The 22,461-nt window shown below is 53.3% G+C and overlaps 1 protein-coding gene across 1 annotated transcript; it reads right to left on the reverse strand.

The window, feature by feature from the left end:
* Positions 1-2,407: 2,407 nt before the first annotated feature.
* CDX1 (caudal type homeobox 1) lies at positions 2,408-19,446 on the reverse strand. Its single transcript, XM_072824546.1, has 3 exons — positions 18,923-19,446; positions 3,305-3,450; positions 2,408-2,758 (listed from the first exon to the last, which is right to left on the reverse strand). Exons 1-3 carry the CDS (start codon positions 19,365-19,367, stop codon positions 2,552-2,554), a joined length of 798 nt encoding a protein of 265 aa, XP_072680647.1. The 5' UTR covers positions 19,368-19,446; the 3' UTR covers positions 2,408-2,551.
* Between the last annotated feature and the right edge of the window lie 3,015 nt (positions 19,447-22,461).

Here is a 22,461-nt window from a genome sequence, read left to right on the forward strand (position 1 = left end):
TCCAGCCTGCCAGGCCTGGCCACTGACTTCCAGCCAGACAGAGGTTTTCCTATGGCCGGGGACAGGCTTGTCCTGCCTCAGATGGGCCACGCTCTACCCTCAGCATTGGGGAGGCCAGGGTGGGGAGTGGAGGAAAATAGAACATTAGGGAAGCCTGCCAACATCTCACACTAGGGATGCAACAGCCCCATGAGCAGGTGGCTAAAACACAGCACCTACCCTGTGCTAAACATAATTCTGAGATAGGTTCAAGGATCTTATTTCCATTTGACAAATGAGGAGGCTAAAGCTCAGAGAAGCTAAGTAACTTGCCTGAAGTCTCAGAGCCAAGAGGCAGTAAACTGGAGGCCAAGCCATCTGACGCTGAAACTTAACTGCCCAAAGTTGAGTCACGGCTGAAGTAGGGCCCCCCAGCCCACGGCATCCCCACACTCCCGAGTTGTGAGTTGTTCACTGGGGTGCTGGCCGGTAGGGGGGTCCTGGGTAGCAAAGCATGGAGAATGCTGGATTAAAGAAAATTTAAGGTTTTTTTTTTTTTTTTTTTTTTTTTACTGTGGGACTTGTCAGAGCCTTTGATGTGTTAATGCACCACTGTGAGTCTCCCAGAAGGGTTGAGTCTGCAGGACTTCCCAAACTCTCTGGAGCTGAGTCATATTTCTTTTTGGTAAACAAACTCCTCAGTGTTACAGATGAGGAAATGAGCCCCAGAGAGGGGAAGAAGTTAACCCAGGGTCACACAGCAAATATTTTTGAAGTTCAGAAAACTATATCCATTCACTGCCAACCACTCTCCCACCAACTCTCTTCCTCTGCTCTTGGAACCATAGTCCTTTCCCTGGCACCACCTTGCTCCCATGCCTTAGATGCCCACCATCTTCAGGGAAGCTTCAAGGTCTCCCAGGCCACCAGCAGGAGGAGAGAGAGAAGGTGCCTGCTGCCCTTCAAGAGCTCGTGAGGGGACTTGATCCACCTATGTGTTGCTGTCATGTGTCCCAGGAGCAAAGGGCAGGCAGGCAGGCAGCCTACGCACTTTTTTATGGCTGGGCCACATCCCAGAACAGTAAACAGAGGGGCAGGCAGCTGGCACCAGAGGCTTCTAGGGAGCAAAGGCCCCAGGTGGCAGATTCCTGCCCACCTCTGGGAGGGAGTTGAGAACAGTAGCTTTTCTTAGGAGTTTTTAAAAATTATACTCTAAGTTCATATTGTTCATATTCTTTACCGTTCCTGACAGGACCTTTAGGCCTCAATCCAAACATCACGTCCTCCGGGAAGCCTTCCAGACCTTCTGGCATAAGCTGGGAGCCCACTCTGGGCTCACCAGATGCTCTGTTCCTTTGATGCCCAGAGCATCACTCCGACCGAGAACTCTTGTGGGGCAAGGACTGTGCATTCCCTTGGCTTGGCCATGCCTAGCACATGGGGGTGTCCAATGAATATCAGCTGTTGAGTGAAAACTGTGAGCTGAAAGTGCTTGGAAATTTTTTAAAAACCTGATATATTGGGTCTGATGATTCTGCTTACAAAATGGATTTTCAATTTTGCATAGTCTCATAGACTTTCTCTAACCATGTCCTGTTTTGATCTTCCAAACAGATTTTAAAGGTGACCTTGCTGGAGACCTACAGAGACTAGAGGGGACTATGCAATTATTAGAGCAGGGTGAGGACGGTTTATACCTCTTTAGCATCTTCCTTTAATGCTGTGTATAATGAATTTTATACTTGTTTTTTCAAGAGAAAAAAAATTTATTCTTGAAGCTGATCCAAGAGATTCCACTCTATGTACATACAACATGTGCCCAGCTGTGAGCTCTGCTTGGTCCAGAGAAAGTCCCCCGGGGACTCCCTGAGGCCTGGGCCCTAAGTGACAGCCTTGTGGGGCAGCAGAAACTAGGCAGGCGGCCCCCGCCCTCTGGCCCCCTCTGCCTCTCCGCATCTGGAAGCCCCACTGAGAATGCCAGCAGGGGGATATGGCTCCGCAAGCCAGAGCGGATGGTCACCAGAGCTGCTTGCTCTGGCCCAGTCTTGTGGGCTTTGTGCTTTGCATCCAGCCTGGAGAGGGGTCAGGCCAATTTGTGATGGGGCGGGCGGGCGGGGGGTGGGCAGCTGGAGGTGAGGCCCAGGAAGAGGCAGGTGGGAGCTGACCATGTCCCTTCCCCTCGGGTCATGGACTGCAAGCATTCCGTCTTCTCTCAGCTCTGGCTCCTTTCTCCTGAATCAGTCCAGGCCCTCCAGCAGCCTCCCACCCTTGAACCCATGGAGAACGCGGTGGGGCATGGGGACTTAGGGCCCCTCACCTAGCCCTCTAGGGACTGAGACCTCCCACCCTGGGCTTCCTTATCCCCTAGGAGCTGGAGAGGTCCTTATCCCGCAGGCTCAAGACACAGATGGGCCACAGGGATGCAGGGACTGGGTAGGGCAGCTGGTCCAAGGTCATTCCGAAAGTCAGTGGCAGGGCTGGGACTCAGACCAGGCCTCCTAGGCCTTAACAGGATCCACATGGCCAGCATCTGAGTCCCCAGGCCCCCCAGCCCACGAGGCTGGGCAGGAGGCTATGGCAGATACTCCTCCTTGACCGGCATTGGGGAGGAGGCCCCCAGGAGGCTAGCAGAGCTGGGGCACAGGCCCCCCAGGGGTGGCCCAGCTGTGGCGGCGGTGACTTCATGGGCTGGAGGGGGGGGCGGCGGGTGCTGCTGCTGCTGCTTCTTCTTGTTCACTTTGCGCTCCTTTGCCCGCCGATTTTGGAACCAGATCTTCACCTATGGTGGGGAGAGCAGAGATGGGCCAGCTGGTGGGGGACCAAACGGCAGAGCAAGAGGAAGAGAGGAAGGGCAGCTGGGCTCTTCTCTCTCCAGGTGGGGTCTATGGGCTCCCTGCTGCGCCACCACCCAGACTCTTCATGGCCGCTGAACCTTCAGGTCCTCCCTTCTAGAACCTGTCCCCGACCCTAGAGACAACTCTCGCCGTAACCTTCTCTGTCCCCGTTTGTAAGTCCATGCTCTAACACCCCTCCACCAGGAAGACTGCAACCTCCTCCCTCCTTGGGATTTAAACAGTAGTCATCATCACTGCTGCAGCCCATAGCTAATCAGATCCCCTGTCCCCCTCCTGGGGGTCAGGGATATTGGGTTTCATTGCAAGTGGTGAGGATTGGGCAGCAGCTCAGTTTCTGCTGTGCTGTGTGACATGGTCGGCAGATCCAACCTCTCTGTGCTCCTCCCTTGACTGAGTCTCTAATCTGCAAACACCCTGAAGGCCAGACTTCTGGTACTGCTTCTGTGGTTAAGGTGGGGGGACCCACGCACCTGCCGTTCAGTGAGCCCCAGATTGGCAGCAAGCTCTGACTTCCGCCGGATGGTGATATAACGGCTATAGTGGAACTCCTTTTCCAGCTCCAGGCGCTGGTGGTCAGTGTAGACCACGCGGTACTTGTCCTTGGTCCGGGTCTTACCTGAGAAGCAGAGGGGCCAGGAGGAGAGGGGAGTGGGTGAGGGTGGGGGCCTGCAAAACTCAAACAGGGCTCCAGGGAGGAAGCAATCCAGGCCCCCGAAGGAGGACCCTGAGGTGGGGAGGGATGCACATCCAGCCCTGGGGTAACAATCACTCCCCAGGGTCAGGCTTGGAGGCCATCAACCTGACAGGCAAGCACTGCTCTCATGCCCACTTGGGGAGGCACAAGGCTCAGGGATGAGAAGCAATTTGCCCGGAGTTCCACAGCAAGCTGCTGGAAGAGGCAGGGATTAACTCCAGCTCCCCTGACCCACCGCTCTACTCTGATGGCCAGTTCCACCAGCTTTCTCCCAGCAGCTTCCAACACAACAGACACTTGGGAAGCTCATGAAAAACACAGCGTCTAGGGCATTCCCTGATTCTGTGAATTAGAAAGCCTGGGGGGTAGAATTGGTATTTTATTTTCTTTTTGAGATTTTTTACATTAATTAATTAATTAATTAATTAATTAATATTTTTTTAAAGATTTTTATTTTATTTATTCATGAGAGACACAGCAAGAGAGAGAGGCAGAGACATAGGCTGAGGGAGAAGCAGACTCCCTGCAAGGAGCCTGATGTGGGGCTTGATCCTGGATTGCGCGCGGGATCACGCCTTGGGCCAAGGGCAGATGCTCAACTGCTGAGCCACCCAGGCTTCCCTATTTATTTATTTTTTAAACAACCTTTACACCCAAGGTTAGGGCTAGAATTCACAACCCGGAGATCAACAGTTGCATGCTCAACCGACTGGGCCAGCCAGGCCCCTAGAATTTGCATTTTTTAAAAAAGATTTTCTTTATTAGAGAGAGAGAGAGAGAGAGAGAACGTAGGGACAGAGGGAGAAGGGAAAGCAGGCTCACCACTGAACACGGAGCCTGATGTGGGGCTCAGTCAATCCCAGGAACCTGAGAACATGACCAACTGAGCCACCCAGGTGCCCCTAGCATCTGCATTTTTCACAAGTTCCCAAGGTGGTTCTGATTCAGGATCCTGAGACCACCAGTACTAACACCAGAGATATAGGGGGACACCTGACGGACCTGGGCAGATTGAGACTAATGACAAGCCAGCAGCTCCTCCCTCCAGTGCAGAGGAGAGTGGGGAAGAGCCACCACAGACAGAGGTGGAAGTTTACTGCACCATCCTGGGGTGGGTGCTCTTTACTTCCCGTCAAATGCCTGGCAGCTGCTGGCCCCAAAACCAAACAGAAAGAACGGAGACTTCTTTTGGCCTCAAGGAGCTGGCAGGTACCTCAAAAGGCCCCAGCCCTGGACACCAAGCCCCAAACTGGAGTTGCAGCCGTCTGCCCAGAGCCATCCACATCACTGCCTCTCTGAGAGTACAGAGCAGTGAGTCAGGATCAGGCTTCAAATATTTACTGAGCTCCTGCTGCGGGCCAATGACTGGGGTGTACTGGAGTACACCAGTGAGCAAAACTAAAAAAAAAAAAGAAAAAGAAAAAAAAAATCCCTACTCGCAGTGAAATTACCTTCTAGGGGAGGAGATAGATCAAAATAATTTGATATGTTAATGCTAAGTATTTGATGTTAATTGATAAGTATTCCTGAGAAGAAGTAGCCAAGAAGAGAGGACTAGGAATTTGGGGAGGAGACAGCATATGAATTTAAATAGAATAGTCTGAGAAGGTCTCACTGAGAAGGAGAATTTAAGCAAAGATCTAAAGGAGGTGAGAGAAGGAGTCATGCAGGTATCTGGGGAAGAGGGCTCTGGGTGCAGGGAACAGTAAGTTCAAAGGCCCTGTGGTTGGGAGCATGCCTGACATCTGACATGTGTGGGGGACAGTAGGGGGCTGGTGTAGCAAGGTGTAGCTCACAGTGCAGTGAGCAAGGACAGAGGGGCAGGTCATCCAGGGCCTTGTCAGCCACTGAAAGGACTCTGGGTTTTACTCTGTCTGGGAGGGGAGCTATTGCAGGCTTCTGAGCCCAGGAGACAGCAGATCTGATGTAGGTTTTAATATGACTCTGGCTGTTGCATGGAGGATAGACTGGCAAGAAGGAGGAAGCACAGATAGGCCTGCAATAACCCAGGAGAGTGAAGGCGGTGGCTTGGCTTCTCTACAGGGCTCAGCCTGAGGCCAGGAGCGGGATTTGAGGACCAGCTGGGGTGAATGTCAGGGCTCTCTGTGGGGCTGCGATCAGAGGTCTGCCTGGAGAGAATATTAAAGTCATGCTTGGCCCGGGCTGGTGCGGGGGCCTGACTAAACACCAGTTTCCTTCGTAAGAAGCTGAGCGCTTGGCTATAAATAGGAAGTACACGCAAGCACTTGCAGACCTACACATGTCCCACCAGGGCATGGTGGGTCTCGAAGTAACCATGGACCTGTTCCACCTCAGCCACTTGCCCCCACACAGCCTGGCCTTGACCTCCCAGGGCCACAGCTCTGGCTTTGCTCGTCCCTCAGCACCCCTGTGCTAACCACCCACCCCTCTTCCAGCTCCCGCCCTATTACCAAGCCCACGCAGCTTGGCAGGACAGTCACTGGGCTCCCCAAGAGCCAAATGGTTTTGCAGAAAATGGGAGACAACAGATGTTTCTGGGCTTTTTTCCTTGGGTTTCCTGCCAGAGCAGCAGAACTGCAGTGGACGCTTCGATATCCACTGACCTCAGCCCACCACCCGATGTAGCACGGGACAACCTCGGCCCTCGGCCAGGCCTGGCCCAGGAAAGGGACAAGGGAGTGGCTGCTGAGGCCTTGGCTCCAGATGGGCTCTTCCTTGGCCTAGAAAATTCAACGCCGACTCAAAAACAGTTCTGCCTAATGCGCCACCCCCAGAGCCCAGCAGAGCTCTGAATCTTCACTGGGCTAAAGCGGGAAGGGCTCAGTTTAGTCTCCTCCTATGTCATAGATGAAGAGACCAAGGTTCAGGCAGGTAATACAGCTGCTGGAGGTCCAGGTTAGGACTTGTAAGTCCTTTCAATCTGCCCTCCTTGTGTAACCAGGGTCACTGAAGCCCTGGGCAAACATGGACTTGCCCGAGGCCATGCCACCTGGTCTAGAGTTCCTACTCTCCACTCTTGGCACAACTCTTTATTGACCCTGTCAGGCTTAGGGTCCAGAGAACTCCCTCAAGAAGCCCCGTAAGCCTTTGCAACAGAAGCTCAAACAGTAAGCAACCTGTCTTCTTGTACTTCTTGGAAGTGAGGGACCAGATCATGGTGAGGGCAGACCCGCACCCACCCCCTGCCATGCCCCCCGAGAGCTCCAGGCTGGGGCTAGATGGTCCACAGGCAGGGTGGACCCTTGAAAATGTCCAGAATATTACAGCCTGAAGTGGGGGGGGGGGGTTGAGGCTCCCTCCCCACCCAAACAGCCTGAGAGGTCACAAGTAGCACTTACAAGATACCTTTTTCCTCCGGCATGCAGTGCTCACTCCCATCCCTTCTGATGAGTAAGTGGGGATCCATCACACCTGTCTCCACAGATGGGGAATCTGGGGCTCAGAAAGGGGCCATCCTGGGGTATCTGGGTGGCTCAGTGGTTGAGCGTCTGCCTTCAGCTCAGGGAGTGATCCAAGGGTTCGGGGATTGAGTCCCACATCAGGCTCCCCACAGGGAGCCTGCTTCTCCCTTTGCCTGTGTCTGTCTCTGCCTCTCTCTCTGTGTCTCTCATGAATAGATCAATAAAATCTTGAAGAAAGAAAGAAGAAAGAATGAAAAAAAAGGAAAAAGAAAGAAAGAAAGAAAGAAAGAAAGAAAGAAAGAAAGAAAGAAAGAAAGAAAAAAAAAAAAAAAGGCATCCTTGCTGAGGGCCATCCTGCCTGGTAGTGTCATAAACCCTGGGCTCAGGTGACCCAAACTATAGCCTGACTCCTCCCGGATTTGAGGAGCGAGGGACTAGACAGGAGATAGGGCTCTAGCTGCAGTTATTTCTCTGTTCTAGTGAAGCTGCCAGGGAAGACCCAGCCCTCAGGCCCTGTCACCTCCTCTCTGGGCCCAGGAGATGGGCTGGTGGGCTCCGGTGCAGCTCTCAAATCACACCATTTTATTGCAGAGAAAACGGCTCTGCCAAAGAACAAAACATTTGGTATCACGCTGTGGCCCAGGAACCAAGGAATCCCACATGCTGTCCAGGGAGGAATAATTGCCAACATCCTCCTTGGAGCCCAGCTTGGTAACATCTAGCCTCATTTAATATGCACATACCGGGCAGCCCCGGTGGCTCAGCAGTTTAGCTCCTGCCTTCAGCCCCGGGGTGTGATCCTGGAGTCCCAGGATCGAGTCCCAGGATCGAGTCCCACATCGGGCTCCCTGCATGGAGCCTGCTTCTCCCTCTGCCTGTGTCTCTGCCTCTTTCTCTTTCTGTGTCTCTCATGAATAAATAAAATCTTTAAAAAAAATAATATGCACGTACCCTTTGACCCAATAACCCCACTTCGAGGAATTGATCTCATGGAAAAATGTCCAAAGCCATAGGAGTTTCAAAAGGCACAAGACTAAAAGCAATGTACATGTCTACAAGTAGGATACTTGTTAAATAAGAGATGGGACATCCATGGAGAGCAACATTATGTAGCCACTAAATATGGAGCAATTTCTAGATACATTGAGTTAAAGAAAAAAAAAAGGAAGACCTAGAATGCTGTGAATTGTATGTTACTGTTTTTGTATAACAGTGGGGGATACACACACACACACACACACACACACACAAGCTCATACGTCTGTGTACCTGTAGAGTTCTTTCTGAAAGAATATACAAACCAATAAGCCTCTGGGGAGGATGGAGGCCATAGGTAAGTGAGAGTCTTTGGGATGGTCCGTCCTTCCTTCCTTCCTTCCTTCCTTCCTTCCTTCCTTCCTTCCTTCCTTCCTTCTTTCCTTCCTTCCTCTTTCTCTCTCTCTTTTTTCTTACCATGTATGATATGAATTTGCATTTTTTATAATTACTTCTTTTAAAAGAGAGAGTGAGAGAGCAGGCTCCATGCTCAGCACAGAACCCCAAGGGGGGCTCGATCTCACAACCCTGGTCCTGAGCCCAAATCAAGAGTTGGATGCTTATCCGACTGAGCCACAAATAACAAATTTCTATTTGTAATGACAGTCAGGAGCCCTGGGCTCCAGTGCCGGCTTTGAGCCAGAGTCCCAACTGCCCCAAGCCGCCCTCCCTTCCCCCTCCTGTGAGCACCTGTGCCACCCCAGGAGCCTAGGAGGGAAAGGTCAGAGAGGTGCGTGAGAGCAGCAGGTAAGGGAGAGGGCCCCAGGATGAATGATTTACAGGCGCCTGGGACGCTGGGGCAGACGGGGAAGTCTGGGCTCCTACAACAGGTGTCTGATGGGGGCCAGCCGCTCCCAGCCACCTAATGAATAACCCTCTGGGCCAGATGCCAGTACAAGTGGGGAGGAGAGTGGGTGGGGGGCCCCCTCCAGCTCTTCGGTGGTGAGGGCAGTAGGGAAGACCCTTGGGTAACTCACCCAAATGAGAGGCTTTCTCTTCACTCTGGCTTTGGGATACGAGGAATGGCCCATCCGTATGCATTAGGCTGCTGTGAAGGTAGCACATTCCCAATCTCCTAAAGCATACACAGTGGAGGTCCTGGGAAGCTTTTTAAAAACACAAATTCTAGACCAGAAATTCAGATTCGGTGGGGCTAAAATGAGACTCAGGGATTTGCTACTTGAATAGCTCTCAGGTGACCCTGACATGTGGTTGTTTGGGCAAACCGACCTCGGGGATTGTGCAGTACGGCTTCTCACTGGCTGGCTCATCAGGACTAGTCACCTCACCTTTCTAAGCTTCAGTCTCTGTATCTATAAAATGGGGATAACTATTATTCTAATAATGGCCAACATGTCCATGTGGCAGGCACTTGTATACATCTCTCAATACCTACGAAGCTGTGCAACTGTAATCCCCATTTACAGATAAACAGGCTGATGCTCAGACAGGTCCACACACCTTGTAGCTGGGATTTAAACTCAGGTCTGCCCAGCCTCAGGAACAACACTAGAACCTATCACACAGTGTGAGGTCTCCCATAATTACCTCCAACCACCAGGTGGATCATTTTAGAAAAATAGATGACACCTAGCACAGCACCTGGCACTTAGTAGGTGTGCAAGGATGGGGAGTCTCATTCATCTCCAACAGTGGTGGGGCAGCCATGTGGTAGAAAGGCTGGGAAATGGATCTGCGCAATGGGTGATGTGTTGGATGAGACTGTTTATTTATAAGGTCTCTTCCAATTTGGAAACACGAAGCTCCCAATGTTTGTTGATTCTCTGGTTGTGTTTGTTATTCTTGCTGAAAGAATTCTGAGACTGATTTCCCTGTCTGAAAGCCTAGATACCGGGCCTGCCCAGCTGGAGGATAGGGAGCAGGAGCCGTGCAATGGCCTGCGGTAGGGCCTCCCCAGACAGCCTGGGCCAGGCGAGGACAGGGTTCAGCCTCTGCCCCCAGGGCGGGGTGGGTGGCTCCAGGAAAATCACATGGCCTCTGGGTCAGCACTTCCTTTGCCCTCTTCCTACTGCTGGGTTTGTGGCCCTGGGGGATGACACTGCCAGTTCTGGCCCTCAGGGCCTGGAACACCAATCCCCACCACCACCACCACAACCCACCATGCCCCCTCTCTGTGTGGTCCAGCCCCACCCTGGCTGTGCATCACGATCCTCCCCAACACACAAACACACACACAGTATGCACACATGAGTGTGTGTTAAGTTTAACAAGTAAAGCTTGTTAAGGTAAAAATACTCCACCTCCGATCCACCGCACCTGGCTCTCCTGCCATCTTTCTTTCTTTTCTTTTTTTTTTTTTTTAAGATTTTATTTACTTATTCATGAGAGAGACACAGAGAGAGAGAGAGAGAGAGAGAGAGAGAGAGAGAGAGAGAGGCAGAGACACAGGCAGAGAGAGAAGCAGGTTCCATGCAAGGAGCCCGATGCGGGACTCGATCCTGGGTCTCCAGGATCACACCCCAGGCTGCAGGCGGCGCCAAACCGCTGTGCCACCGGGGCTGCCCTCCTGCCTTCTTTCATAGCACGTGGGGGGGGGGGGGGGTGAGGGGGGTGGGGAGGAATCCTGAACCACTAGCTTGGTCTTGGTTCCAGTTCTGTGCCATCTGTGTGGTCCTGAATAAGCCCCTTCTCCTCTCTGGGCCTCAGTTTTTCCTGTGCATCAGAAGAGGGTCAGCTCCGAGGGCCTGCAGATCCTAAAATTCTGTGTAGCTCCAAGCCCTCCTCTTAGGGGCTGGGCCCAGGCCTGACCATCCTTAGCTAAAGGACTTGCCAGGAGACTGAACTTCTTCAGGCTCTGGACGTGAAAGCAGTTCGTAAAGGGCAAAGAGCTAAGGGGATGTCAAGGAGAGCTGAGCTATTTGCAGCAGGGGATGTTGGAGGAGTCCCTGGGGAGAGGGAGGAATGCCGCCCGATAGGGAGCGCAGGGCAAGGAACACACTGGCCTGGGAGCGGCCACTGGCTGGACTTGAGATGTTCAGTTTGGGCCTGATTCCTCATCGCACTGGCAGGGGTGGGACCTCTGCTGCAGCAGGCCTGACCCGCCTGTCAGATGATGAATGGATTTCCCTTCCTGGGCCATGAGGCTGTCTGCTGGGCCCTGATGGGGTCCTAGTTCCTGCTGAGCTACCGGTCGCAGGCTGCTCCATCCCGGTTCCTCAATCAAGCCCTGGAGCAGGGGGGAGAGGCTGGCTTTGGTGCAGAGGTCCTGCAGCTTTAGGCAGGCTTCTCCTTCCACTGCAGCCCTCCTTTCCAGTCACAGCACCAGCAGGCACTGCCCCTCTCCTCCCAGGCCACCTTGGCCTTGTCCCCTGCCATGGCTTCTCCATGGAGGCCCATGGTCTGGGTCTGGCTTGGCTGGGGGAGGCAGCAAAGAGGACAGAAACTTCAAGATTGGGTAGACCTGTCTGTTCTCCCCCAGTCTGGCCACATGCCAGTGGTGTGAACCCAGGCAAGTCACTGCCCCTCTCTGGATCCCAGTGTATTAATCTGCAAACTGAGAACAGGAACTCCTCCTCAATACACTGTAATCGCAGAGATGAGGGGTGAGAACCTACTGAACAAGGTAATTATGAATAAAAACTAGTCAATGATGGAGATGGAGATGACCATAGAGACAGAAGAGGCCAGAGAGGCTCCTTGGTGGAAAATAAGGAACCCAAAGGGAACAGATTACCTACCATTCTAGGAACTCTCCAGAGGGATTGTCCTGCACCATCCCATGTGACAGCTACTTGCCACACGTGGCTGCTTAAACTTAAATTAACTAAACAGAATTAAGAATTCAGCTCTTCAGTAACATGAACCATCTTTCAAATGTTAGAGAGACCCATGCCACTAGTGGTTAGCATACTGAACAGAACAGATAGTGAGCATTTCCACCATCACAGAAAGTTCTACTGGACAACCCTTCTAGACCAAACTCCTACCCCGGGCCAGATGCCCACAGCTGCACAGCAAGCATCCTAACCCACCTGGGCTTGTACCCTCTGTAAAGGGCCTTGCATCTACTACCCACTTGGATTTTGTCATAGGAGCACCAAAAAAATAAGGCTCTTGGCCCAGAACAGCCCCTCTAAGACTAGCAAACAGCAACTGCATTCCTTTAAGTGTCCCCCACTCCCCTGGCCTGAACAGCTTGAGGCCCCTCTGAGCTTTTCGTAGGGGGCAGGTTCTAGCCTTTCCCTACCTAGGTCATCCCCCTGCAGGCTGGAAGTCAAGTCCCTGCCCAATCGTCTTCAGGCCGCGCTCCCGAGGTCTCATGTTCTGGGTGTGGTGCAGGGAGGGTCTCTGGACCCCAGCCCTCTCCTAGTTCACTGGGTGACCTTTGCAAATCCCCTTCCCTCAGTGCCTTGCTCCTGGTCAGCTCTGTGAGGGTAGGTCCTGGTAGGGACCATGCCATCTTGCTCACCCCATCCCACAACAGTGCCTGACACACAGCGAGTGCTCGACAAATCCTTTGGAACATCTAACACAAGCTTACTGCTTCCTGGTGGGGCTTTACTTAAGTAAATGGCCACCACCCTCCCAATGCTTGGGCCAAAAGCCCAGATGGCATTTCCCGCTCCCACAGCCAATTCATCAGCTGGTCAGCTCAACCTCCAGAGGGCCATCCTCCCAGAGCCTTAGTCAAAGCCACAAATCTAATGTAGAGATGTACAATTCTGGGGGGCAGAAATACCTGCATTTGAGAAAATGCTGAACAGGAGCTGAGTATTCAGTAGATCTGGTTCGTGCTCATAATTTATTTGTTAAATAGTTCATTCCCCTCTCTCCTGGAGAGGGTCAGATTAAAAACAAACTAACAAAATAATTACAAGCTGGGATTAGTATGAAGGAAAGTAAACCTAGAGTTGAGAGCTATATTAAATGGCAGGGGTGGAGGATGGGGAGGGATCTACTCCAATTAGCTTGATAGAGGTCTCCTGCAGGAGGCAACATTTAAGTCGAGACCTGAAGGTCCAGGAGGTTTCTGCGCCAACAATGAGAGGGATGTTCCAGGAAAAGAGAACAGCATGTGTAAAGGCCCTGTGGCAGAGAGTAGCAGAGTAAGGGGCAGCTCCCTGAGAGGACCCTGCCTTGTTCTGGCCAGAATCCTCTGCCCGCCTGAATGAATGAATGAATGAATGAGAGAGGCATGCGGTGAGCCCAGAGAGACCAGCAGAGCTCTGAGCTCTGGGGTCAAGGGTTTGCATTTGATTTCAAGAGCAATGGGAAGTCACTGGAAGATGTTGAGCTTGGAGCATCAATCTTGCTCTCTGTGTTGATGCAGAGGGACCTATGCACCCCTACAAGCTTGGGTCTACTTGCTCTCTGTGTTGATGCAGAGGGACCTATGCACCCCTACAAGCTTGAGGGTCGAGTGTGGCATGGGGAGGGTTCAGCAGGTTAGCCCATGTGGACTCCAGATGCAAACATTATTTCCAAATCTCAGGAGCTCCAGGACAGACACTGGAGGGCCAGCCCAGTAAGATAACGTCCTACTGACAAGTCAGACCCTGCTACTAACAAAGCTGTTTTGAACCTTCACAATGATTCCCTAAGCTCTCAGCAGCAGTATCTGCCAAAGCTGGGGGAAAAAAAAAAACACCCAACCAAAAAAAGCCTTCTGCCACCTTCTAACTGGGTCATTCCCCTTCCCAGCTACATCTGAGAGACGAGGTGTCAAACACAGCTTCGCCTGGAGAACCAGTTTTGAACAGCCTGGCCCCTGCTGTGCCCACCATCCCCCATCAGCTTCTCCCAGCTTTCCAACCGGCCTCCTTTCCCCACCTGGGCTGGGACGCACAGAGGGAGGGGTCTGGGGCTGCTTCGTGTGTTACTTTATTTGATAGATTCCACTTAGGCTGTAGAGTCTGGGTTTGAACCCTGTGGGGCCCATCCTAGCTGTGTGAGCTTGGGCAGTCACCTTACCCTCTCTAAGCCTCATTAACTTTATCTGTAAAATGAGACTAATAATAGATCCTCACACCTCTTAGCGTTGTTCTGAAGCTTGAGTGAGAAAACCCATGCAAAGTTCTTGGCACACCGCCTGGTACGCGGTAAGGACTCAAACCAATGCCACGGTCACCAGCTTTATCACTTGGCGCAAGGCCTGGTGAGAAGGATGGGGCTGACCACTAGTCCTTGAGGTAGATGGAAGTGATAAACAAGAGTGGTGAAGGTTGTCAAAATAAGGGACGCCTGGGTGGCTCAGCGGTTGGGCGTCTGCCTTCGGCTAGGGGTGTGGTCCTAGAGACCCAGGATTGAGTCCCACATCGGGCTCCCTGCATGGAGCCTGCTTCTCCCTCTGCCTCTCTGTGTCTCTCATGAATTAAAAACAAACAAACAAAAAAAAGAGTTGCTAAAATAAGTTGCTTGGAGGGGAGGGAATCCAGGAGGGTTTTCTAGAGGTGGTGGCCTTGGCGCAGTATTTGAACTGGTGAATAGGGCAGGAAGGGTAGTTTAGGTTGGGGGACCCAGACTGGAGAGGCAGGGAGTGTGAGGTGTATGTTTCTGTGCACCTGCTAAGGACGGGCAGAGACGATCATGGGCACTTGATGCACTGCATACCTACTGTGTACCAAGCACAGGGGCTGGGCTTGATGGGCACCATCGCTTCAAGGTGCAATCCTATTGTTATCCTAACATTATAGTGGAAGAAACTGAGGCTCAGAGAAATGATCCAAGTTAACTTGCCTGAGGCTGTGCAGTTTCTCACAGATATGCAGCCCCAGGCCCGAGGCTCCCAGGCAGTGGCCCTTAGCCTCCCCAGTAAGTACTTCTGTATCTAGAACTAGATACTGGCTTCAATAGTGGGTTGGAGCCAGTTCTCAAGAGGGCTCTGAATGCCAAAGAAATGTGGCTGGATTTGATGGCAGTGAAATGGCATATAACAAAACGGGGATTCCACAGCCTTGGGGAGCCATGGAATGCTCTCGAGCAGGAGATGTGCCTTGAAAATCTGGTAATGGTTGTGAAGACAGTTGGGACATCAGAGAGAGGCTGAAGGTGAGAGGCCAAGCTGATGGCTATGGCAAGGGGCCAAGGGAGAGGGTCTGGAATGTGAGGGTGGGGAAGGAGGAGGGTTCCTCCTCCCTGGGCCTCAGTTTCTCCATCTGAAAGTTGAAGGGGCAGGGGGCACCTGGGTGGCTCAGTGGTTGTACGTCTGCCTTTGGCTTAGGTTGTGATCCCAGGGTCCTGGAATGGAATCCCGCATCAGGCTCCCTGTGGAGAGCCTGCTTCTCCCTCTACCTATGTCTCTGCCTCTCTCTCTCTCTCTCTCTCTCTGTGTGTCTCTCATGAATAAATAAATAAAATCTTAAAAAAAAAAAAAAAGAAAGAAAGCTGAAGGGGCTGGACTTACTGAAAACACTGCTATTTATAGGTGCAAACAGGTACGACCACAAAATAGAACCCCTTAAAGTCCTCTCCTATCCAGGCCTGAGCCGGGTGGCAGTAATCAATCACTCGGGTGGTGAGTATTTTGATGATGGAGTGAAGCCCAACAGCCTCTCCCTCATCTTTCTGGTTCTCACTGTCCCTCCTTAGGATAAAACCGGGGTCATAGTCCCCATCCCAGCCTCAGCTATGCCAGCTCCTCAGCTGAGTATTGAGCGTACCATCCCAGGAGGGACAGGCTTCCAACCTTGGCATGAGCTTGCTCAGCTCAGCAGTCGTGGGTCCTATCCCTAGGGCTGGGACCTCAGAAACATGTCAAAGCCAAGATCTCATCTCTCCCTCTTCTCCCAGTTGTCTTACTGTTCCTCACATTGTCCTGTTCATTTATTCAGCAAAATGTAGAAGCCCCTACTAAATGTCATGTACTATGATGGTGCCTGGAATGTAGTGATGGGTCAAATGGATGTGGCTCTGGACCTCATGGGTGTTACTTTGGTGGACTTTGGTAGATGGGTGGGTGGGGAAATAGCAAACACACAGATAAGTGAGTAAATTGAAATCAGTGTTGGTGCTCTGAAGGAAACATGGTGAGGATTATCGATGTGTATAGGGGGAGCCTTCCTTGGGAAATCATGGAGGACCTCTCAGAGGAGATGACCATTAAGCTAAGACCTGAAGGGTGAGAAGAAGATAGGCCTGCAAAGAGTTAGGACACAGGAGTTTCCAGGAAGAGGGAACAGGGTATGCTATGCACAAGACCTGCAGCAGGATGTGGCACATCTGAGAAACTAAAAGAAGGCTGGAGTGTCTAGAGCTTGGTGACCAAGGAGAGATTAGGGAGACTGGGGCGAGGCTGGGGAGGCAGGCAGGGGCCAGGTGCTGATGCTCTACTGTCTTGCAGACTTCAGGGAGGATAGATCTCACCCTAAATATAATGGGAAACCATTGGAAAAATTTTAACTGACTCATCCAATATTTATCCCAGCTCAGCCTCCACTTGTGTGAAATTAGAACACTTCTTACAGTCCCTGGGCTTTAGTTCTCAATGGTACGTTTGGTCTCTAAATGTCCAGTTCAAGTATTCTAGAGTGCTAGAGGCTCAGATGCAGGAGAGAAGGGGCTGGCAAGAAAACCTGGTACCACAAGACCAGGTGGCCAGCAACATTTGCTGTGGGGGAAGGGGGTGCGGGGGTGGGTGTTGGCATGTACCCACCTTCCCTTTGCCATCCCAGACAACAGCATTACACAGGCAATATCCTAGACACCCTGGATCTTCACTGCCCAGGAGAAACTGAGGCCAAGGTGTGTGTGTTGGTGGGGGCGGGGGGGGGGGGCAGGCGGCACGGCCTGGCCGACTCTCTCAGGGAGGGTCTGTAACTCCATCCTGATTCTGCCAATTATGCTTCATCTCAGGAACACTGGTTGGAGTCAGATGTCCCCGGGCAGACAGGCAGCAGCTTCCAGTTTCTAGAAAGCTGACAATCCTGAGTCCTCAGCAGAATGGGTCTCTGGGGCAGCCACTTTGCTTAGGAGTCTGCAAACTTCCCTTGGCTCTCCCTCTTTTTACTTTCTGGGGGTAAAGGAGGAAAAATTTTTTGCCTTTGGGCAGACTTATTGCTAGGCCCCTACCTGCCCAGGAACAACAGTTTCCAAATGACTTTTGAGACCAGAGGCTGAGCGGAATTCAACACAACTCCTGTCCCCAACATCACACAGCCTGAAAGCTCCCCCGAGGCCTCCCACCAGTCCTCTGATCCCCACTGGCACACCGTCTCCACGTCCTTGCTCCTGAGGAACTCCTCCTCCATCTGGAACCCACCCTGCCATCTCCAAAGTTGCCTGATGAGCAGGAACCAGCAAGTGGAATAGAGGAGTAGGAAAAGCAGGCTTCCTTCTCCAGGGAACAGACACAAAACCCAGGGGAATCTGTGGCCCCAGACACCTCCTCTCATTTAATCTAATGCAGGGTTCTCAACCGGGGTTAATGGAGAAGTCCTTAGGGAGCTTCTAGAACCCCTAAAATTGTCTGCTGAATTAGGCAACACTTTTTTTCTAGAGAGATTTGTATTTTCCACCAGATTTTCCAAAGGGGTCCTTTTATAACTTAAAGAAAAGTACAAGACCCTTCCTTATCATGTCACAGGTGGTAAAACTGAGATGCAGAAAAGATGACTAATTTAAGAGAAGCTGCTGTTGAGAGGATGAGAACACAGGCTTGGTGGTCAATCTGCCAGGGTTCAAGTCCCAGCCTCCACCTCCACCTCCATTCCATTTACTCGTCATATGGCCTCGTGCAAGGATTTAAGCTCTCTAGGCCACAGATTTTTCAAGTTAAAAATGAGGATGATAATAGTACCTACAATAATGTTGTGAGAATTAATGCAAGATCTTAGGTCAGTGCCTGGTCCATTCATTAGTAAGTGGTCCTTAAAGATTAGCTGTTACTGTTTAGCCAAGGTCACACAAATGAGAGGCCTCCAGAGGCAGATAGGAGCTTCTGTGTCCCTGGGACTTCCAAGAAGGTGCTCAGATTATAGCCAGATCTCCCCAGCATCTGTCCCAGGAGTGAGGAGTGTGTGCAGGGGACATGGGGGTGAAGAGAGAGAGAGGAGGTGGGGGAAGTCCCAGGCTCCCTCCCAGCTGGGGGAAGGGGGGAGGGGACAGACATCAAAGGGTGGGCAGGCCGACTTCCCGCCCCTAAGGCCAGGTGGCCTTTGTCAGGACAGGCCGGACACAGTCGGGACAATGGGGTATCGTGTTCACTTTCCGGCCAACAGGAGTCACTACCGAGCTAAGGCGCAGCCTGTTACATGACAAAGGGGGGACCTATAAAGGAGGTCAGTCCGCCCCTCATTAAAGCTGGCCCTTTGTCCTGCCCCCTCCTCTGCCTTTGAAGAGGGTGGATCAGAGAGGCCTGCCTGGGGGCAGGAGGTTCACAGTCTCAGGAGCCAAACAGTAGCCACCTTCCCAACTGCTCCTGCTTTCCCCTCCCCCAGGGTCAAGAGTTCAGGGAGGGCCCTGGGATGGCAAGGTATGGACCCCCCACCCCAATCTAACCACAGAGGGCTCTTTTCTGGTCCAAAGGATAGGAGCCACCAGTCGATTCACTGTACCCATGGGGATACTGAGCCTTGGAAAGGCAGGGGGCCCGCCTGTGCACGCCATCAGGGCATCGCCCGTCCTGGGGAGGGTTCGCAGCTTACTCCGGGGTTGGGATGGGCTGGGAGCAACGGATGACGACCGGGGCCAGTGTTGCTAACGAGCCCTGGGGTAAGTCTGGGGACCTGCGTCCTAGTTCAGGCCGTGCCAGGCCACCACGGGCACGTTTCTTCACGTCTCCGGGCCTCCGATCCCTCTCTGTAGGGGACGGGCTGTGCTTTACCAAGGCTGGCAGCCTGGGATTCCGAAGGGGGGAGCTGGGCGAGCAGCACTCCAGGGCCACGGTGGTCAGGGAGGCCCAGCGGGCGCCCTCGCGGGCCGGGGCAGGGGTCAGCCAGGGGCGGCTGGGCCTCGCCCTGGCACCTGCCGGTGCCGGGGAAGCGTCCGGAGGCGCAGGGCGAGGGAGGAGGGGTCCTTACCGCTGCCACCGCCGCCTCCGGCCGCCACGCTGCGCCGCATCCACTCGTAGGGCGTCCGCCTTTGCGCTCCGGGCGAGGACGGGGCGCCCGGGCCGCCGAGGGGCTGCGCCAGGAGGCTGGGGCCGGGCCCAGGGGGCGCGGGCACCGGGCTGAAGTCCGGAGGGGGCCCGAATGCCAGCGGGGCCGGGCTGGCGGCGGGGGCCGCGGGGCCTGGGCCGTAGGCGGCGGCCCAGTCGTCCTTGGGCGCGGAGAAGGGCGCGCTCCAGGCCGCGGAGGGTGCGGGGGCCGGCTCCGCGTGGGAGTAGCCGGCGAAGTCGGGGTACTGCGGGGGTCCCGGGGGCGCAGGCGGGGGGCCGTAGGCCTGCGGGCCCAGGCCGAGGCCCGCGGGCCTGGCGGGCCCGGGGTAGGCCGGGGAGTCCTTGTCCAGCACATAGCCCACGTACATGGTGGCCGCGGGGGCCCGCGCGCATGCTGCGCCCCCAGCCGCCGCCCGGCCGCCCCGACGAGCAGACTGCTCACCTGGCCTCGCGGGCCCGGCCGCCGCGCCCGCCCCACCCAGGCCTTTTATAGCTCCGGGCGCCCGCGGCCCCAGCCCGGGCGGGTTTGCATTTCAAAGCGGGGGGAGCCTCAGGGCCGCGAATCAAAGGGGGAAACCCGTCGGGGGCGGGGGGTTCAAAAGGAGACAAATTGCCGCCCCAAGCGGGAGGTGGACGGGCCGGGGCCTGGAGGGGTGGGGGCGCGGGGTGGGGGCGCGGGGCGCGGGGCGCGGGGGCGCGTCCTGGGCGAGCGTCCGAGGCGGCGCCAGGTGTGGGATCGTCCTCGCCGGCCGCCGCGTGGACCGCCCGTGACCCCATCTCTCAGGGGGAGAAAAGGGATCCGAGGGGCGGCGGGGGTGGGGAGGGTGGGGGGCCCCGGGCCAGTGTCGCACAGCCACATCGGGCCGGCGGCGCCCTCCGCAGTGACCAGCTTGAGGTGAGGGGGCAACCTGACTTCAAACAGTTCCCTCCTAAGGTAGAATCTTGGGGGTGGGGGGGGTGGGGCGGGAGGGGTCACGACCCCTCTGAGCCTCCTATGAAAGCTCTGGATGTTTTTCCCGGGAAAATGCACATATATGCACATACACGAGTCTGCATACAACTGGGGAGTTTCCCTGAGTTGACCCTCCAGAGAAAGTTCTTAAAGAGGTAGGGAAGTGGCGTCTTTGCAAGACATTCTAGGCAGTTTCTCACAATTCTCTTGACAAACCCTTTCAACCTCCCCCAACCCGCCTTTTATTTTAATGAGAAGTTTCAAGCATACACAAAAATGGAACTTGCAGTGAACCACTATATGCTCATCACCCAGCTCCAACCATTATCAAGATTTTGTAAGTTATTTCATCCACTCCCCTCCTTTTTTTGCTAGAGTATTTTAGAACAAATCTCCAACATTGTGTCATTTTACCCCTACATACTTCAGCATGCATCCCTAAAACACGCGGACGCTTTCTTACATAATATGCCATTAACACATCTAACAGAATTAACACAAATTCTTGAGTATTATCTAACACTCAGTTCGTATGCAAAATACTCCAGTTGATTCAAACGTGTCTTTTTAACAGTTGGTTTGTGTGAATCAGGATCTAAAAGCCCTGATTCATTTATTATAGCTGGGGCCCAGTGGTATTTTTAAATGCATCTTGCACCCCCTTCCTCTGTTAAAGACTGGTACTTATTTCATAGCTACCCCAGAGGGCGTGCACAAAACAGGTGAGGAGCTGGGAGCGAGCGAGTAGCAAGGTTGGAAGATGTGAGGAAGGATTCGTGAAGGACAAGGCTCTGGGTCAGGAAGTCTTGGGACAATGGGTTCCCTTTCCACAGTGGGGGTTCAGTGCCAACAAGCTGCACAGAAGCCCCCCCCCCGCCCCCGATGATGACTGATCCTCCAACATTTCCTGGGGATACCCTTAATGTGCAGAGTCATGTGGCCCCCAAAAGGTGAACAGAATCTATTATCTATTCAACCTGTCCCTCGCTTGGATCACGACATCAGCCAGGGCAGGTCAGCATCATTTCAAGGCTGGACAGATGTGTCGGGATCTGGATACAATTTATAGGGTCCAGTGCAAAATGACAGGGTGAGAAGATCTCTTGTTCAAAAATTATTAAGAACTTCAAGATGGTGGCAGGAGAAAATTCAACTATGAAAGGGGCCCTTCTAATGCTGGGCCCTGTGTGACTGTACTGGGGGCCCACCCAAAGGAATTGGCCCTAGTCAGAATCTTGCATTCTGGGGTTCTGAAGGGTACTATAACAGAATGGGGGCAATTAAGACAGGGATCCCCTTAAAAATTGGCAAGTATACAGGGAAGAGAGAAGAGGCTCAGGAGGACTGGGTTTTTTCTCTGAATTGATGAAACTGGGATTGCTTGGACAAGGAAGAGAAAATCCGAAGTGGGGCTTGAAAATCTGGACTGAGTTTAGGGAGGGGTGCAGGGCAGACCCGACACCTGAGAGAGAAAGCTGTAGGCACAGAAATAGGTTCAAACCCCTCCATCATGAAGTGCTCTCTATAGGGCCATCCATTTATGAAGTGAGCTGCCAGGAAATAGAAAGTGAGCTCATTATCACAGGAGGTATGCAAGTGACTGCTGGAGGGCTCTGGTCAGGGATGCTGCAGAAAGCATGCCAATCCCTGGGAGGTGGGAAGGTTGGGGCTTTCTAGGTACCCTCCAAGAGTATGGAGGTTGGGAATAGGTATAGGAGTTCATTTGTTCGTGTTTTCATTCATTTGACGTGTGTACTAATACTCCTCCTTTGTGTTGACATCATATTTGGTAGTGGATAAGGCCCTGCCCTTGGGATTTTCATAGTGTGGTGGGGGGAAGAAGCATGCATGAATCAAATAATCACAAATAAAGATGAAATGACATCTTGGTAAGGACCAGGAATTGGGATATTCAACCCAAAGGGAGGAGACATGGAAGTCTTGCAAGAGGAAGTGACATAGGCGTCAAGATGCAGAGGGACAGCATAAACACGGGTATTGAGGCCCAAGGGGACACATGGTCCTGTAGAACGGGAGGACCAATCTGGAGCTCAGTGATGGGGGACAGGAGATAAGTCTGATGAGGGCAGAGCAAGGGCAGGTGGGACAGGCCTCTTGGGAGCTTTGACTGATGGGGATGACAGTGGGAAGATGGCTATGGCTGGTGTGTGGCAAATGAGCTAGAGGATAGGCGGGGAGCTTGAGAGTGACAGGGAAGCTGGGCAGGGGTCCAGAAATGATAGAAGACGGTGCCCAGGATTGGGTGGTAGCTGGGAGGTGGGGGGCCTTTCAGGCAAAGTAGGGACTATTTCTCTGATCAGGGAGAGAGCAGAACCAGGGAGCCCTGAGGCCCAGGGGAGCCATGCCAGTTGCTCCATGGTCCCCTCAGTGCTGTCCTCTCCCAGGGCAGAGGGTGGGCTGGGGTAGGCCCCCTACTCCACAGACACACGCTGGGGTAAACCTCTATTCCCACCCTGCCCCGGGCCTGCTTTTCCTTGAGCCCTGATATT

Source organism: Canis lupus, chromosome 4 (assembly GCF_048164855.1).
Source record: "Canis lupus baileyi chromosome 4, mCanLup2.hap1, whole genome shotgun sequence".
NCBI lineage: Eukaryota > Metazoa > Chordata > Mammalia > Carnivora > Canidae > Canis > Canis lupus.

Bases quoted from the DNA above. Each gene is read 5' to 3' on its own strand.
- CDX1 (XM_072824546.1), bottom strand. From the start codon at position 19,367: ATGTACGTGGGCTATGTGCTGGACAAGGACTCCCCGGCCTACCCCGGG. The intron at 3,451-18,922 runs GTAAGGACCCCT...TCTGCTTCTCAG, and splicing joins CGGAGGCGGCGGTGGCAGCG to GTAAGACCCGGACCAAGGAC. The intron at 2,759-3,304 runs GTGCGTGGGTCC...TCCCCACCATAG, and splicing joins TGGGGCTCACTGAACGGCAG to GTGAAGATCTGGTTCCAAAA.